The sequence below is a fragment of the Phyllostomus hastatus genome, unplaced genomic scaffold, assembly GCF_019186645.2.
Source record: "Phyllostomus hastatus isolate PE091 unplaced genomic scaffold, TTU_PhHast_1.1 phas_contig_29, whole genome shotgun sequence".
NCBI lineage: Eukaryota > Metazoa > Chordata > Mammalia > Chiroptera > Phyllostomidae > Phyllostomus > Phyllostomus hastatus.
The window spans coordinates 44,576,458-44,594,549 of NW_025333835.1; the positions used below are offsets into that span (position 1 = coordinate 44,576,458).

Genomic DNA, 18,092 nt, shown 5'->3' on the forward strand with positions numbered 1-18,092 from the left:
TGCGTTTGCTCTCTCCTTTAGTTTTAGTGCTCCATCGCGTCTGCGGCCAGCATGGCCCGCGTGTCAGCCGCATGTCTGTGTGTGTGTGTGTGTGTGTGTGTGTGTGTTGGCACTTTTCATACACCCATATTGGATACTCTTCCTGAAGGTAGGTATGCATTTTATAAATTGCCAAACTTCATGCAAGGATACTGGGTAGGGTTATCTGCACAAATGCATGTTACATGGCCCTCATTAACACGGAACATATTGTGGTGCACGTTTAGTTTTTTGTTTTCTGAGTGTTGTGAACTTTAATTTCTAACTTTTTTTGTATCGTTGTGTTTCTTATTATTTAGATATTCTATTATTGTAAGTTCAGTAAGCATTTGTTTACAACTTTGTTGTTAAAAATTAATTGCAAAAATATATCTTAGTGGAACTCATAGGCTGAGAAGACATAGGCTACTCAGACTCCTGACAAGCCTTCATGATTTCTTAGATATTTCCACTTGATTTACCCTGAGCCACACGATGTGGAAACTGGAGCTGTTCAGAGTTTGGGGGTTGAAAGCTTCCAAACATGGCAGACATGTGCTCTTGCTTAACCCTGTGTGGCAGTGACTTTAGAATGCCTTATTATGACATGAAAGATACTTCTGGAACAAGGGTGAAGTCGCCTTCCTGACGTGTAAGCCTGTGACTGGAGGGTGTTCTTCCTTGCCCAAAATATGATGATATATAGAAATTTCAAGGGACTTGAGCTGTGCCCTCTTTTATATGTTTTTCCAAATTAGTTTTATGAGAGTCTAGAAATTGTACATACGTAGGGAGAACACTGGCGTCAGTTTCCCATAGGACTGGGTTCGATGTGCTTTTCATTGCCCTCCACGGGCAGGTGTCTGTGGGGTTACCCCTTACGGAGCGGCACTCACTTAAACTTGATCTGCTTTTCTTGGAACTTTTATTTTGGGGCAAATAACCACTAACCGTTCTTTTCCATGTTGATCCCATTTGTGGAGCATCGTAGGATAATTTTTCAAGCACACATAAATGCACTTTATATATTCATTTAAAATAAGCACTTTCCAGAGAAAATTGCATCTCCCAATAGGTTATTATAAATATGGATTTATGAGTAGATTCTTTATTATCAGTTAAAAAGTATTTTAGTCCAGTTATGCTGAGTTTTTGCACTTTTGTGGGTGCTCTCTGATGTGCGGGAAGAGAGAGCTGAGCGCCTCCTTGCGGGGTTGTCTGTCTAACACGTGTGTCTGTGCGACCCACAGGGAGGCCGTGCACCCAGCTGCAGCTCCTGAGCCCCGAGCGGTTCGCACGGCTCATCAAGGAGGTGATGAACACGTTCTGGCCTGGCAGGGAGCCAATCGTCCAGTGGTACCCATCTGACGAAGACAGAAACCATCCCCCTGTTTCATGGCTTAAGATGGTTTGGAAGAATCTCTACATACATTTTTCAGAGGACCTGGCTCTGTTTGAGGAGATGCCGCTTGTCCCCAGGACGGCACTGGAGGAGGGTCAGACGTGTGTGGAGCTCATCAGGCTCAGGGTCCCGTCGTCGGTCATTTTAGAAGATGAGTCGGAGGTGCAGCTTCCAGAATTTTTAGCTGACGTCGTCCAAAAACTTGGCGGGATCGTCCTCAAAAAGTTAGATGCCTCCATACAGCACCCGCTTCTTAAAAAATACATCCACTCCCCACTGCCAGCTGCCGTGTTGCAGGTCATGGAGAAGCTGCCACTGCAGAAGCTGTGCAACCAGGTGGCCTCGCTGCTCCCCACGCACAAAGACGCCCTGAGGAAGTTCCTAGCCAGTTTAACCGAGAGCAGTGAGAAGGACAAAAGGATCATTCAGGAACTGCCCATATTCAAACGCGTTAACCACACATCTGACCAGGGGGTCTCCTCCTACACAAAACTGAAAGGGTGCAAGGTCTTGCACCACTCCGCCAAGCTCCCACCGCAGCTGCGACTCTCGGTCCCCGTCGTAGACAGCAGTGACGAAGCTACTATCCGCCTGGCGAACATGTTGAAAGTGGAGAAGTTAAAGACCACTGGCTGCTTGAAGATCGTTTTAAAAGACATTGAAAGTGCATTTTACTCACGTGAAGAAATAACATGCCTAATGTTGTGGATCCTTGAGAACCTGTCCTCTCTCAAAAATGAGAATCCGAATGTCCTTGACTGGTTGAAGCCGTTAAAGGTCATCCAGATTTCCCAGGAGCGGGTGGTGTCCGCCAGCGAGCTCTTCGACCCGGCTGTAGAGGTCCTGAAGGATCTCTTTTACAGCGAGGAGGAGACGTGCTTTCCGCCGCCAGCGTTCACCTCCCCCGATGCCCTTCACTCTCTGAGGCAGATCGGCTTGAAAAACGAAGCCAGTCTCACGGAGAAGGATGTTGTGCAAGTGGCAAAAAAGATCGAAGCTTTACAGGTCGGTGCTTGTCCGAATCCGGACGTTCTCACGAAGAAAGCCAGAACGCTCCTGCAGATTTTAAATAAGAACCCCGCGCTGCTGCAGTCGCCGGAAGGGAGGGTGACGCTGAAGAAAATAAAGTGGGTTCCGGCTTGCAAGGAGCGGCCCCCGAACTACCCGGGCTCCCTGGCCTGGCGGGGGGACCTGTGCGGGCTGTGCGCCCCCCCGGAGATGTGCGACGCGGCCCACGCCGTCCTCGTGGGCGCGGCCCTTCCCCTGGTCGAGAGCGTCCACGCGGACCTGGCCAGAGCCTTAGATGTCTTCACGAAGCCTGGCATCAGTGCCGTCTTAAAACACTTCAAGATCGTCGTTGACTGGTACACCTCGAAAACGTTCAGTGATGAAGACTACTACCAGTTCCAGCACATTTTGCTTGAAATCTACGGCTTCATGCACGATCATTTAAACGAAGGGAAAGATGCTTTCAGGGCCTTGAAGTTTCCGTGGGTTTGGACTGGCAAAAAATTCTGTCCCCTCACCCAGGCTGTGATAAAGCCGTTCCATGACCTCGACCTCCAGCCTTATCTGTACAGCGTCCCTAAGACCATGGCGAAATTCCACCAACTGTTTAAGGCCTGCGGGTCGATAGAGGAGCTGACGTCGGATCACATCTCCATGGTCATTCAGAAGGTGTACCTCAAAAGCGCTCAAGAGCTCAGTGAGCAAGAGAGCAAGCAAAACCTCCACCTGATGCTGAACATCGTCCGATGGCTGTACAGCAACCAGATTCCGGCCAGCCCCAACACCCCCGTCCCCATACACCACAGCAGGAAGCCTTCCAAACTCGTCATGAAGCCGATCCACGAGTGCTGCTACTGTGACATCAAAGTCGACGACCTGAACGACTTGCTGGAAGACTCAGTGGAACCGATCATCCTGGTGCACGAGGACATACCCATGAAGACCGCGGAGTGGCTGAAGGTCCCGTGCCTCAGCACGAGGCTGATCAACCCTGAGAACATGGGGTTTGAGCAGTCGGGGCAGAGGGAACCGCTCACTGTAAGGATTAAAAATATCCTGGAAGAGTACCCTTCGGTGTCGGATATTTTCAAAGAACTGCTTCAGAATGCCGACGATGCAAATGCAACGGAGTGCAGCTTCTTGATCGATATGCGGAGAAACATGGACATTCGAGAGAATCTCCTGGACCCGGGGATGGCGGCATGCCACGGGCCCGCGCTGTGGTCATTCAACAACTCTGAGTTCTCAGATTCCGACTTCGTGAACATAACGAGGTTAGGAGAGTCTTTAAAAAGAGGAGAAGTTGACAAAGTTGGGAAGTTTGGTCTTGGGTTCAATTCTGTGTACCATATTACAGACATCCCCATCATTATGAGTCGGGAATTCATGATCATGTTCGACCCAAACATAAACCACATCAGCAAACACATCAAAGACAGGTCCAACCCCGGGATCAAAATTAACTGGAGTAAGCAACAGAAGAGACTTAGGAAATTTCCTAATCAGTTCAAGCCATTTATAGACGTGTTTGGCTGTCGGCTGCCCTTGACCGTAGAAACCCCTTACAGCTACAGCGGCACCCTGTTCCGGCTGTCCTTCAGAACACAGCAGGAGGCAAAAGTGAGTGAAATCAGTAACACCTGCTATAACACAGCAGACATCTACGCTCTCGTGGACGAGTTCAGTCTCTGTGGACACAGGCTCATCATCTTCACTCAGAATGTAAACTCAATGTACTTAAAGTATTTGAAAATTGAGGAGAGCAATCCCAGCTTAGCACAAGATACAATAATAATTAAAAAAAAGCTCTGCTCTTCCAAAGCACTGAATGCACCCATCTCGAGTGTTTTAAAAGAAGCTGCTGAGCTCATGAAAACTTGCAGCGGCAGCAGCGGCAATAAAAAGCCGCCTCCTGATGCACCCAAGTCGTCCTGCATTCTTCAGATCACAGTCGAAGAGTTTCACAACGTGTTCAGAAGGATCGCTGACCTACAGTCGCCACTGTTTCGAGGTCCGGACGATGACCCAGCTGCTCTCTTTGAAATGGCTAAGTCGGGCCAGCCAAAAAGGCCGTCAGACGAGTTGCCCCAGAAGACGGCGGAGTGCACCACGTGGCTCCTGTGCAGCTGCATGGACACGGGAGAGGCCCTGCGCTTCTCCCTGAGTGAGAGCGGAAGGAGGCTGGGGCTGGTTCCTTGCGGGGCGGTCGGAGTTCTGCTCTCCGAGGTCCAGGACCAGAAGTGGGCTGTGAAGCCGCACACTGGCGAGGTGTTTTGCTATTTGCCCTTACGAATAAAAACAGGACTGCCAGTCCACATCAATGGGTGCTTTGCTGTCACTTGCAACCGGAAAGAGATCTGGAAGACGGACACGAAGGGACGGTGGAACACCACCTTCATGAGACACGTCATCGTGAAGGCTTACCTGGAGGCCCTCAGTGTCCTGCGGGACCTGGCCGTCGGCGGGGAGTTGGTGGACTACACTTACTACGCGGCGTGGCCCGACCCTGACGCGGTTCACGACGACTTTTCTGTGATTTGCCAAGGGTTTTATGAAGACATAGCTCACGGGAAGGGGAAGGAGTTGACCCGAGTCTTCTCCGACGGGTCTACGTGGGTTTCCATGAAGAACGTGAGGTTTCTGGACGACTCCATACTTAAAAGGAGAGATGTCGGTCCAGCCGCCTTCAAGATATTCTTGAAGTACCTCAAGAAGACTGGGTCCAAGGACCTCTGTGCGGTGGAGCTTCCTTCTTCGGTGAAATTAGGGTTTGAGGAGGCTGGCTGCAAACAGATACTGCTTGAAAATACATTTTCAGAGAAACAGTTTTTCTCAGAAGTGTTTTTCCCAAATATTCAAGAGATTGAAGCAGAACTCCGAGACCCCTTAATGAATTTTGTTCTGAATGAGAAAGTTGACGAATTCTCAGGAATCCTTCGTGTCACCCCGTGTATCCCTTGCTCTCTGGAGGGACATCCTTTGGTCTTGCCGTCGAGATTAATTCACCCTGAAGGACGAGTGGCGAAGTTGTTTGATACCAAAGACGGTCGCTTTCCTTACGGTTCTACTCGGGATTACCTAAACCCTATTATTTTGGTTAAACTGGTTCAGCTGGGCATGGCGAAGGATGACATTCTATGGGATGACATGCTAGAACGTGCCGAGTCGGTGGCCGAAATTAACAAAAGTGACCATGCGGCTGCCTGTCTAAGGAGCAGCATCCTGTTGAGTCTTATTGATGAGAAGCTAAAAATAAGGGATCCCAGAGCAAAGGATTTTGCTGCAAAGTATCAAACAATCCCCTTCCTTCCATTTCTGACGAAACCAGCAGGTTTTTCCCTGGACTGGAAAGGTAACAGTTTTAAGCCTGAAACCATGTTTGCCGCCACTGACCTGTACACGGCTGAGCACCAAGATATAGTCTGTCTCTTGCAGCCGATTCTAAATGAAAACTCACATTCCTTCAGAGGCTGTGGTTCAGTGCCACTGGCCGTTAAGGAGTTTTTGGGATTGCTGAAGAAACCAACAGTTGATCTCGTTGTAAACCAGTTGAAGGAAGTTGCGAAATCGGTAGATGATGGAATTACGTTATACCAGGAGAACATCACCAATGCTTGCTACAAGTACCTGCATGAAGCCATGATGCAAAATGAAAACACCAAGGTGTCAGTTGTTGAAAAGTTAAAGTCCTTTAATTTCATTCTAGTCGAAAACGTATATGTTGGCTCAGAAAAGGTTTCTTTTCATCTGAATTTTGAAGCAGCGCCGTACCTTTATCAGTTGCCTAATAAATATAAAAACAATTTCCGTGAACTGTTTGAAAGTGTGGGCGTAAGGCAGTCATTTACTGTTGAAGATTTTGCCCTTGTTTTGGAATCCGTTGATCAAGAAAGGGGGACAAAGCAAATGACAGAAGAGCATTTCCAGCTTTGCCGGCGAATAATTAGTGAAGGGATATGGAGCCTCATTAGAGACAAGAAGCAAGAGTTTTGTGAGAAAAACTATGGCAAACTATTATTGCCAGATACTAACCTGAAGCTGCTCCCGGCTAAGTCTTTGTGCTACAACGACTGTCCCTGGATAAAAGTGAAGGATAGCTCCGTGAAATACTGTCACGCCGACATACCCAGGGAAGTAGCTGTAAAACTAGGAGCGGTACCGAAACGACATAAAGCCTTAGAGAGATACGCATCCAACATCTGCTTCACCACTCTGGGCACCGAATTCGGACAGAAGGAAAAGCTGACCAGCAGAATTAAGAGCATCCTTAATGCCTACCCTTCAGAAAAGGAGATGCTGAAGGAACTTCTTCAAAATGCCGATGATGCAAAGGCCACGGAAATCTGCTTTGTGTTTGACCCCAGACAGCACCCGGTGGACAGGATATTTGACGATAAGTGGGCGCCCTTGCAGGGGCCGGCACTTTGTGTGTATAACAACCAGCCTTTTACGGAAGACGACGTCAGAGGGATCCAGAACCTTGGAAAAGGCACCAAAGAAGGAAACCCTTACAAAACTGGACAGTATGGCATAGGATTCAACTCCGTGTATCACATTACAGACTGCCCTTCTTTTATCTCTGGCAACGACATCCTGTGTATTTTTGACCCTCATGCCAGATACGCACCAGGAGCCACGTCCATTAGTCCTGGGCGCATGTTCAGAGATTTGGATGCGGATTTTAGGACACAGTTCTCGGATGTTCTGGATCTTTATTTGGGAAACCACTTTAAACTGGATAATTGCACAATGTTTCGATTTCCTCTTCGTAATGCAGAAATGGCCAAAGTTTCAGAAATTTCTTCAGTTCCGTCATCAGACAGAATGGTCCAGAACCTTTTGGACAAATTGCGGTCAGACGGGGCAGAACTTCTAATGTTTCTTAATCACATGGAAAAGATTTCAATTTGTGAAATAGATAAAACCACGGGAGCTCTGAATGTGCTGTATTCTGTAAAGGGCAAGATCACCGATGGAGACAGATTGAAAAGGAAGCAATTTCACGCATCTGTAGTCGACAGCGTTACTAAAAAGAAACAGCTCAAAGACATACCAGTTCAACAGATCACCTACACCATGGATACTGAGGACTCGGAGGGAAATCTGACGACGTGGCTAATCTGTAACAGGTCAGGCTTTTCGAGCATGGAAAAAGTGTCTAAGAGCGTCATATCAGCTCACAAGAACCAGGACATCACTCTCTTCCCACGTGGCGGAGTGGCTGCCTGCATCACTCACAACTACAAGAAGCCCCACAGGGCCTTCTGCTTCTTGCCCCTCTCTCTCGAGACGGGCTTGCCGTTTCACGTGAACGGCCACTTCGCTCTGGACTCGGCCCGAAGAAACCTGTGGCGTGACGACAACGGAGTTGGTGTCCGAAGTGACTGGAATAACAACTTAATGACAGCATTAATAGCCCCTGCTTATGTTGAATTACTAATCCAGCTAAAAAAGCGGTATTTCCCTGGTTCTGACCCAACATTGTCCGTTTTACAGAACACACCTATTCATGTTGTAAAGGACACTTTGAAGAAGTTTTTGTCGTTTTTCCCAGTCAACAGGCTTGATCTACAGCCAGACTTATATTGTCTAGTGAAAGCACTTTATGGTTACATTCACGAAGACATGAAACGTCTTCTACCTGTTGTACGGGCTCCCAATATCGATGGCTCCGATTTGCATTCTGCCGTTATAATCACCTGGATTAACATGTCTACTTCAAATAAAACGAGGCCATTTTTTGACAACTTACTGCAGGATGAATTGCAAAACCTCAAAAATGCAGATTATAACATCACAACACGGAAAACGGTGGCGGAGAACGTGTACAGACTGAAACACCTGCTCTTGGAAATCGGTTTCAACTTGGTTTACAACTGCGACGAAACCGCCAACCTGTACCACTGTCTCGTGGACGCAGACATTCCCGTGAGCTACGTGACGCCCGCTGACGTCAGGTCCTTTCTGATGACGTTCTCCTCTCCGGACACCAACTGCCACATTGGGAAGCTGCCTTGCCGTCTCCAGCAGACCAACCTGAAACTTTTTCACAGTTTAAAGCTTTTAGTTGATTATTGTTTTAAGGATGCAGAGGAAAATGAGATAGAAGTGGAGGGACTTCCCCTTCTCATCACACTGGACAGTGTTTTGCAAACTTTTGATGCAAAACGACCCAAGTTTCTAACAACGTACCATGAACTGATTCCATCCCGCAAAGACTTGTTCATGAATACGTTATATTTGAAATACAGCACTATTTTATTGAGCTGTAAAGTTGCAAAAGTGTTTGACATTTCCAGCTTTGCCGATTTGTTGTCCTCCGTATTGCCTCGTGAATATAAGACCAAGAATTGTACAAAGTGGAAAGATAATTTTGCAAGTGAGTCCTGGCTTAAGAATACTTGGCATTTCATCAGTGAGTCTGTCAATGTGAAAGAAGATCAAGAAGAAACAAAACCAACGTTTGACGTTGTTGTCGATACCCTGAAGGACTGGGCCTTGCTTCCAGGAACGAAGTTCACCGTGTCAGCCAATCAGCTTGTCGTTCCCGAAGGGGATGTTCTGCTTCCCCTGAGCCTTATGCACATCGCAGTTTTCCCGAACGCCCAGAGCGACAAAGTGTTCCACGCTCTCATGAAAGCTGGCTGCATCCAGCTCGCTTTGAACAAAATCTGCTCCAAAGACAGTGCACTTGTTCCCCTGCTGTCGTGCCACACGGCAAACATAGAGAGCCCCACGAGCATTTTGAGGGCTGTACACTATATGGTTCAAACGTCCACGTTTAGAACTGAAAAATTAGTGGGAAATGACTTTGAAGCACTTTTGATGTATTTCAACTGCAACTTGAGTCACTTGATGTCCCAAGATGACATAAAAATTTTAAAGTCACTTCCATGCTACAGATCCATCAGTGGCCGCTATATGAGCATTGCAAAATTTGGAACATGCTATGTGCTCACCAAAAGTATTCCCTCAGCCGAAGTGGAGAAGTGGACGCAGTCCTCGTCCTCTGCATTCCTTGAAGAGAAAATGCACTTGAAAGAACTGTATGAGGTGCTTGGCTGTGTGCCTGTGGATGACCTTGAGGTATACTTGAAACACCTCTTGCCAAAAGTTGAGAATCTCTCTTACGATGCAAAATTAGAGCATTTGATCTATCTTAAGAATAGATTATCAAACATTGAGGAGTTGTCAGAGATCAAGGAACAGCTTTTTGAAAAACTAGAAAGTTTATTGATAATCTATGATGCTAACAATCGATTGAAGCAAGCAAAACATTTCTATGATAGAACCGTGAGAGTTTTTGAAGTTATGCTTCCTGAAAAAATGTTTATTCCAAAGGACTTCTTTAAAAAATTGGAACAACTTATAAAACCCAAAAATCAAGTGGCATTTATGACCTCCTGGGTGGAATTCTTGAGAAATATGGGACTAAAATACATACTTTCTCAGCAGCAGTTGTTACAGTTTGCTAAGGAAATCAGTGTGAGAGCTAACACAGAAAACTGGTCCAAAGAAACATTGCAGAATACAGTCGATATCCTTCTCCATCACATATTCCAAGAACGAACAGATTTGTTATCTGGAAACTTTTTGAAAGAACTGTCTTTAATACCATTCTTATGTCCCGAGCGGGCCCCTGCTGAGTTCATTCGGTTTCATCCTCAGTATCAGGAGGTAAACGGAACACTTCCGCTCATAAAGTTCAACGGAGCACAAGTGAATCCAAAATTCAAGCAGTGTGATGTGCTCCAGCTGTTATGGACGTCCTGCCCTATTCTTCCAGAGAAGGCCACCCCCTTGAGTATCAAAGAACAGGAAGGTAGTGACCTTGGCCCACAAGAACAGCTTGAACAAGTCTTAAACATGCTTAACGTGAACCTGGACCCCCCTCTTGATAAGGTCATTAATAACTGCAGAAACATATGCAACATCACAACTTTGGATGAGGACATGGTCAAAACCAGAGCAAAGGTCTTAAGGACCTTATATGAATTTCTCAGTGCAGAAAAAAGGGAGTTTCGTTTTCAGCTGCGGGGGGTTGCTTTTGTGATGGTGGAGGATGGTTGGAAACTTCTGAAGCCCGAAGAGGTAGTGATAAACCTAGAATACGAATCTGACTTTAAACCTTACTTGTACAAACTACCTTTGGAACTTGGCACCTTCCATCAGCTGTTCAAACATTTAGGTACTGAGGATGTCATTTCAACCAAGCAGTACGTGGAAGTGCTGAGCCGCATATTCAAGAGTTCTGAAGGAAAGCAACTAGATCCTAACGAAATGCGTACAGTTAAGAGAGTAGTTTCCGGTTTGTTTAAGAGCCTGCAGAATGACTCGGTCAAGGTGAGGAGTGATCTCGAGAATGTACGCGACCTTGCACTTCACCTTCCAAGCCAAGACGGTAGACTGGTCAAGTCCAGCATCTTGGTGTTCGATGACGCGCCGCACTACAAAAGTAGAATCCAGGGGAATATTGGCGTGCAGATGTTGGTCGACCTTAGCCAGTGCTATTTAGGGAAGGACCACGGATTTCATACGAAGTTAATAATGCTTTTTCCTCAAAAACTCAGGCCTCGCTTGCTGAGCAGTATACTTGAGGAGCAGCTAGATGAAGAGATGCCCAAGGTTTGTCAGTTTGGGGCCCTGTGCTCTCTCCAGGGAAGGCTGCAGCTCCTCCTGTCTTCCGAACAGTTCATCACGGGACTGATTAGAATTATGAAGCATGAAAATGACAATGCTTTCCTGGCCAATGAGGAAAAAGCCATAAGACTTTGCAAAGCCCTAAGAGAAGGCCTCAAAGTGTCCTGTTTCGAAAAGCTTCAAACAACATTAAGAGTTAAAGGTTTTAATCCTATCCCCCACAGCAGAAGCGAAACTTTTGCCTTTTTGAAGAGATTTGGGAATGCTGTTATCCTGCTGTACATTCAACACTCAGACAGTAAAGACATTAATTTCCTGCTGGCATTGGCAATGACACTTAAATCGGCCACTGACAACTTGATTTCTGACACTTCCTACTTAATTGCTATGCTGGGATGCAATGACATTTATAGAATCAGTGAGAAACTCGACAGTTTAGGGGTGAAATATGACTCTTCAGAACCATCGAAGCTTGAACTCCCAATGCCCGGCACCCCGATACCCGCTGAAATTCATTACACTCTGCTCATGGATCCAATGAACGTCTTCTACCCGGGAGAATACGTGGGCTACCTGGTCGACGCCGAAGGGGGCGACATCTACGGGTCGTACCAGCCAACGTACACGTACGCGATCATTGTGCAAGAAGTTGAAAGAGAAGATGCTGACAACTCGAGCTTCCTAGGGAAGATCTACCAGATTGACATTGGGTACAGTGAGTACAAAATAGTTAGCTCTCTCGATCTTTACAAGTTTTCAAGGCCCGAGGAAAGCTCTCAGAGCCGAGACAGCGCCCCGTCCACGCCCACCAGCCCCACGGAGTTCCTGGTCCCCGGCGTGCGGAGCGTCCCTCCTCTCTTCTCGGGCAGAGAGGGCCACAAGACCTCCTCTTCCAAACAGCACCCCCAAAAGAAGCTCAAGGTGAACTCGCTGCCCGACATTTTAAAAGAAGTGACGGCGGTGGTGGAGCAAGCTTGGAAGCTTCCGGAATCTGAAAGAAAGAAGATTATTAGGCGGCTCTATTTGAAGTGGCACCCCGACAAAAATCCGGAGAACCATGACATGGCCAACGAAGTGTTTAAACATTTGCAGAATGAGATTAACAGACTGGAGAAGCAGGCGTTCCTGGATCAGAACGCAGACAGAGGCTCGAGGCGGACGTTTCCCACGTCGGCCTCCCGGTTTCAGTCGGAGAAGTACTCGTTCCAGAGGTTTTATACGTCGTGGAACCAAGAAGCCACCAGCCACAAGTCTGAGCGACAACAGCAAAACAAAGAGAGGTGCCCGCCCTCGGCCGGACAGACGTACTCCCAGCGGTTCTTCGTGCCTCCCACTTTCAAGTCCGTGGGCAACCCGGTGGAAGCGCGGAGGTGGCTGCGGCAGGCCCGGGCCAACTTCTCGGCCGCCAGGAACGACCTGCACAAGAACGCCAACGAGTGGGTGTGCTTCAAGTGCCACCTCTCCACCAAGCTAGCCCTGATCGCCGCTGACTACGCTGTGCGGGGCAAGTCCGACAAAGACGTGAAGCCGACCGCGCTCGCCCAGAAAATAGAGGAGTACAGCCAGCAGCTCGAGGGGCTGGCCAACGACGTCCACACTTTGGAGGCCTACGGGGTGGACAGCTTAAAGACGAGATACCCCGATCTGCTGCCCTTCCCGCAGATCCCCAATGACAGGTTCACGTCCGAGGTCGCCATGAGGGTGATGGAGTGTACTGCCTGTATCATAATAAAACTCGAGAATTTTATACAACAGAAAGCGTGAAGGTGTTGCGAGAAAGACAGGCCTAAGTCCTGAGTGTGTCAGAGCACAAACACGGACCTCTGCCCCCCCTCCAGCTTCATCGCCGCGTTTCAGGAATTGTGAAGCACAGAGCAGGCCGCTGTGAACATGAGTGTCCGCAGACGACCTTGACTGATTCTCAAAGGAAACTGTTTTGAAAACGGTGGCAGACTGACTGCAGAATTGCTAGATGTGTGTGAATGGCTGGGACAGCGCAGCGTTGAATTGCACTTTATGTTACCAAAGCTCGGCTGTTTGCTAGAGAAGAGTCTGTCCGTGTGTCTGGTTGGGATGGAGTTCATTTTGTGTTTTTCACGTGGTCTCTTTGAAGGAGCTAACAAAACACTGGAATATCATTGGTTTAAACAAATGAGGGGAATTAGGTCCTAGAATGTTATCATTTCTTTAAGTGGATCCTCTTGGATTTATGCTGTTTTCTTATCAGCTGGATCTGATGATGAATTCGTTGCCATTTTACATCTTAAATACTCAGTCCGTTTGAAACGTGGCACCGTGTTTTATTCCTGAATATTACTTGACTCGGAGGAGGCAGGTCCGGCTGGTGCGGGCACACCGGGTGCGCTTCACGTCTGTACGTTACGCGTGTCTCACGCCTCATGTTTACAGGTTGCCTCCTGCAGGAAGATAGCTTAGGGAAGCTCAGAATTGTGGCAGTTCTTACCACCGGGTGTCCGTATGGCTTCCGAGAACTGCTCACCACAACAACATTTATCAGCTGGTAGAACATTTGCTTCGTGTTTGTTTGTCCGTACTTTCCACAAATGTCCTAATTTATATAGTGTAGCTGAACAGGATGCGGTCTTTCGTTGTCTAAAGGTGCTGCGGTTCAAAAAAAAAAATCTTTGTCTTTCAACATGGTACTTAGTGGAGCCTTGAAAAAGTGTGAAATCATTGTGACCATATCCAGTAGTTTGTTAGAGAGGAATTTTATCAGCCTGTGTCTTCCCCGTGAGCGATTCAGAACCGACCGTTCATTCCCATTATGTTTGAATGCCCCCCCACAGGTATTTAACACACTTCTTGTGCAGAATGTAAAAGAATGGTAACGATAATTAGTTCATACATGTGTGCTGCCTGTAAATGATGCTAAATATAATATTTTATGCAATTAAGGGCTTAAGGAACATTACAACTTTTTTACTTCTATTGGTAATAAGGAATGTCTGCCCCCCCATGATTCTCTTGCTTCTGGATGTGAAGCCATGTAATTATTTCTGCTGTTATATTAAGTGCCATAATTTTAATAAAGTGAAATGTACATATGAGATCATTGCAACTGGTATTTTCTGAGAAATACTTCATTGATAATCAAACTTAATATCTTCCCATATTAAGTTTTGATATGTGTGTGTATGTGTGTTTATTGGAAATACAGAATTTTCCCATGTTTTTTATACTGGAATTTTAGTAGATTTCTTTTTCATGACTGAGTATAAAGTGCTAGGTTTATTTGGTGCTTACTGATGAAAGAATTTATCTGATTTTGTCTTTTTAGGGAATAAACACAGCTGATACATAGTGTGTACAGGGTGGGGCGAAAGGGGGCGCAGTTGTGAGCACATCACACACAGAGTTTCTTCTCGTGTTGTTATTACATACTGTATCATTGTCCCTGTGAACCACTGGATGCCTGCTTGCGCCCCACCCTGCACAAATCTATGTGTTTGGAAGTAGATACATTAAACGTGGCCCCCCGGTCGGCAGAGGCTGGATTGATACTTTCTATGCTTCCGGAGAAGGCTTCGTGTTTGGGGGCTAGTTCACACGTGATCCCTAATGGGTAGGAGGTCTTCGTTTTCATGTCTGAGGCGGAGGTCTCCGGAGTTAGGCAAGCAGCGCAGGGTTTTGTGTGCTGGGGCAACCCAGACTCTGGGTCTGCAGCTTCCTGGACCTTTGTAAAGAAGTGCTTGCTGCTTTGGAACTCAGTTTCAGCCCTTGGAATATATTTTATTGCTTTGGGTCGTTAAAACTTACACAGGAAACCTTGTCTGGCTTTTGTGATAGCCAACCCAGTCGGAGTCTTGGGTGGCTTTTTAAAAAGACTTTCTTTTTTAAAAAGTTACAGGTTCACAGTCCCTGATGTGAAACCCTTGTGTTCAGATGCACTTCAGAATTTGCATTTTAGAAAGTAAGCATTCCCATCGGGTTGCTATCTTTGCGGGGAGGCCTGTGAGTGTTCACACTAGGTAACACAGAGACCCAGTAAACAGCCTCAAATAAATTCAGGTCATGTTTTGCAGCCAACATATTCGGAAGGTTTTCATTTGGGGGAGCTTTTTAGATTTTATTTTATTTAATTATTTATTTAATATTTTAAAATTCAGTGCAAGGAATTTTGTACCTGAACTAGTTATTTTATGATTTTTCTTTCTTTTCCCCTGTTTTGCTTTCTGTATTAAAAGGAAGATGGAAACCGTCAGCCAGTGTATAGAGTGGCCAGCCGGGAGGAGCGCACATTCTAGAAGGGGCTGGGACAGGAGTCCCCGCGCTCGGGAGCGGGCGCCCACGCTCAGGAACGGGCTCTGAGAGCCCAAGAATAATGCTGGTAAACTGTTCAAACTGGGTTTAGTAAAATAAAGTTGTCACCAGGTCTGCTTTGGGGACAGGTGGGGTTTTCTTCTGTCTGTGCAAGTTGACATTTCCTGTACTTCCAATGCTTTGTGGGCGTCAAGAGAGTAAAAGCTGTAGGGCTGGTAGGAAATAGGACTTAGAACAGATTCCCATTACATTAACGGCGGTTCTAGCGGAGTGAGCCTGAGGAAGAGACTACAGTGCAGTAGGTACAGCTGTGTGAAGAGACCTACGCGCTCTCCAGGGACTGACCCGTCCGTGTGGGGACCACCAGGCTCTCCGTTCCTAGGCCAGGCCTGTGCGGCGGGCTGGAGGTGCGCGGGCAGGGGCTGAAGCTGCAGGCTCCAGGTGGGGTTTCCTAGACCTGTGGCTTCTAAGTTCCCCGCCCCGTTTGCCTCATTTTCACCACGGCGGCCCAGCCCACAGCAGCGCTTCCCGCGCACCCCGCCAGGGTGCGCCCTTCCTGCTCGGAGGTCCGTGCGTGCGCCCCCAGCCGTGAGACTTGCATGCACGCGGTGGGGACCTCTTACTGCACACTGACGCCGACGTGGGGGAGGTTTTATTTTAAAACGAGAGTTGCGTGTTTCCGGTGTATCCTTCTCTCTCGATAGGCGGTTTGGGGAGCGCCCTCGTCTGAACTCGGAATACAAAGCCAGCCCTCGAAGAAGACAAAACCGAAGTCACGCTGTCTTTTCCCTGAAAAAATCATGTTTTACTTAGCGGTGCCCTTAGATCTCCTGAGTCCACCTGCTTCCTAGTACTTGATACAACGTTTATTTGGTTTCCACGCAGCAGTCAGCTGGAGGCGGAATTTGAAACGCCCAGTAGGAGGGGGTGTTTTAAGTCGGGGAAGGAAACGAGGGCAGATAGGACTTTGCAGCCTTGGGTGGGGCGGGGGGGTCTCTGCCCTTTCACAAGACTGACTCCCACCCGCTCCCACTGCTCCCCAGAGGGACAGGGGCTGAGCTGCCAGGCGAGTGGACAGGGAAGGCCTGGACAGGGTGGGTCACCCCCTCCTGATTTGAACTTGGCTGCCTTCGCAGCAGGGGCGCCGCCCTGCCCGCCCTGCCCCGCCCTGCCCCGCCCTGCCCCGCGTAGAGAGCGCGGGCTTTGGAGCCTCGGGTTCTGCCCAGGTCAGGAGCGCGTATTGTTCAGCTGCTCAGTCTCAGTCTGTTTTGCTGTGAACCAGAGTTCTTTAGTAGTCAGGCTAGTATTTTGAGTTTTTTTTCTTTTATCTACTCAGTTGGTTTGGAAATGGGAAAAAAGTAGGGATTTTGACTAAAATGTCAACACTTGATGGTCTGTTATCACTTGGTATTAGGGGTGTCGGTTTATGTACCTCGTTAGTGTACATGCATAATCATGACCTTATGACCGTTGATAATAATGTAAATGACATTGTATAATGTATTTAAAAAGCAGGTTTATGGAATACATTTGAGAATACAGCCTATCTAAAAGTTTTCATTGTAACCAGGGAGACATTCCTTACGTCACTCTGGAGGATGTAGGTATTCTTAACAATTTCTTTCACAATAGTGCCATAAAGCAAAGGAGAAAAAAAAAACATCTAATTTACACCTTTGATTTAAAAGGTTCTATTCTTCATGCTTTCTCCTTGATATTTCTTCTTGACCTCAGTTTATCATTTAAGCACCTCTTTTTTTTTATCCTCACTCAAGGACATTTTTTTCATTGCTTTTAGAGAAGGGAAGGAAGGGGGGAGAGAGAGAAACATCAATTGGTTGTCTTTTCGTACTCATCCCGACCAGGGAATGAACATGCAGGCCGGCCATGTGCCCTGAGTGGGAATTGAACCCGCGACCTTGCAGTCTATGGGACAATGCTCCAAGCAGCTGAACCACCCTGGCCCCGGCTAAGCACTGTTTTTTTGTTTGTTTGTTTGTTTGTTTGTTTCCTGATGTGAACTGTGAGAACCAAGCTAATGTGTGAATGTTCCACGGTGATCCTGCGTTATGTCAGCTGGGCTTCAAGGTGTTTCTCTTGCACAAACATGGAACCACACAGTAAATATGGTCCAAAAAATGGCAACACTATTTACTATGGCAACAGAATGTCATAGCAAGAAAGGAGACATTAATTTAAATCAAGACTTAAACAGAAATGAATGGACAATTTATAATTTCAAAGAACCCAGCCCCTGTGAAACTGGAGGAGTGGATCGGGGTTGAGTTTGCTCTTCACGGCTTAGGAAGCTCCGTGGTTTTGTTCTGCAACTTCACGTCTTCACGCGCACTTGCAATTTAAAGTCAAATCCTTACAAGTGAGCTACCAATCATTGCTCAACGAACACCACCCTGAGAAACAGCATTAGGAGCGAGCTCACTTTTCTATTTCCGGTTTTGAGACTGCAGAAAATGAACGGGAACTTGTGATCATAGTCGCACGTCCCGTAACCGGAAAGCTGCGATGCTGTCAACCCCCCCACACCTTGCACTGCTGGGGGATTCTAACCATGACAGCCGGCCAAACACAGAACACACCCGCGCCCAAACCCAGCATGCCTCGGGAGGAAGGGCGTGTGAAGGACGGGAGGCTTACCCACAGCCGGCTGGTTTTCAGAGGTGATGCAGCAAGGCACGCCACCAGCCGGCACTGAACAGACTTTCACAGAGTCCGATTCCGTGCA

At 47.3% G+C, this 18,092-nt stretch overlaps 1 protein-coding gene across 3 annotated transcripts in view; it reads left to right on the forward strand.

Moving 5' to 3' along the window:
- SACS (sacsin molecular chaperone) overlaps positions 1-14,136 on the forward strand; it is a 72,990-nt gene extending 58,854 nt beyond the window's left edge. For all 3 annotated transcript variants that reach the window (XM_045838970.1, XM_045838972.1, XM_045838971.1), the window contains one exon: positions 1,269-14,136. In XM_045838970.1, the coding sequence (XP_045694926.1) occupies positions 1,269-12,832 (11,564 nt within the window). In that variant the 3' untranslated portion in view covers positions 12,833-14,136. The remainder of the gene's footprint in view (positions 1-1,268) is intronic.
- The last annotated feature ends 3,956 nt before the right edge of the window (positions 14,137-18,092 follow it).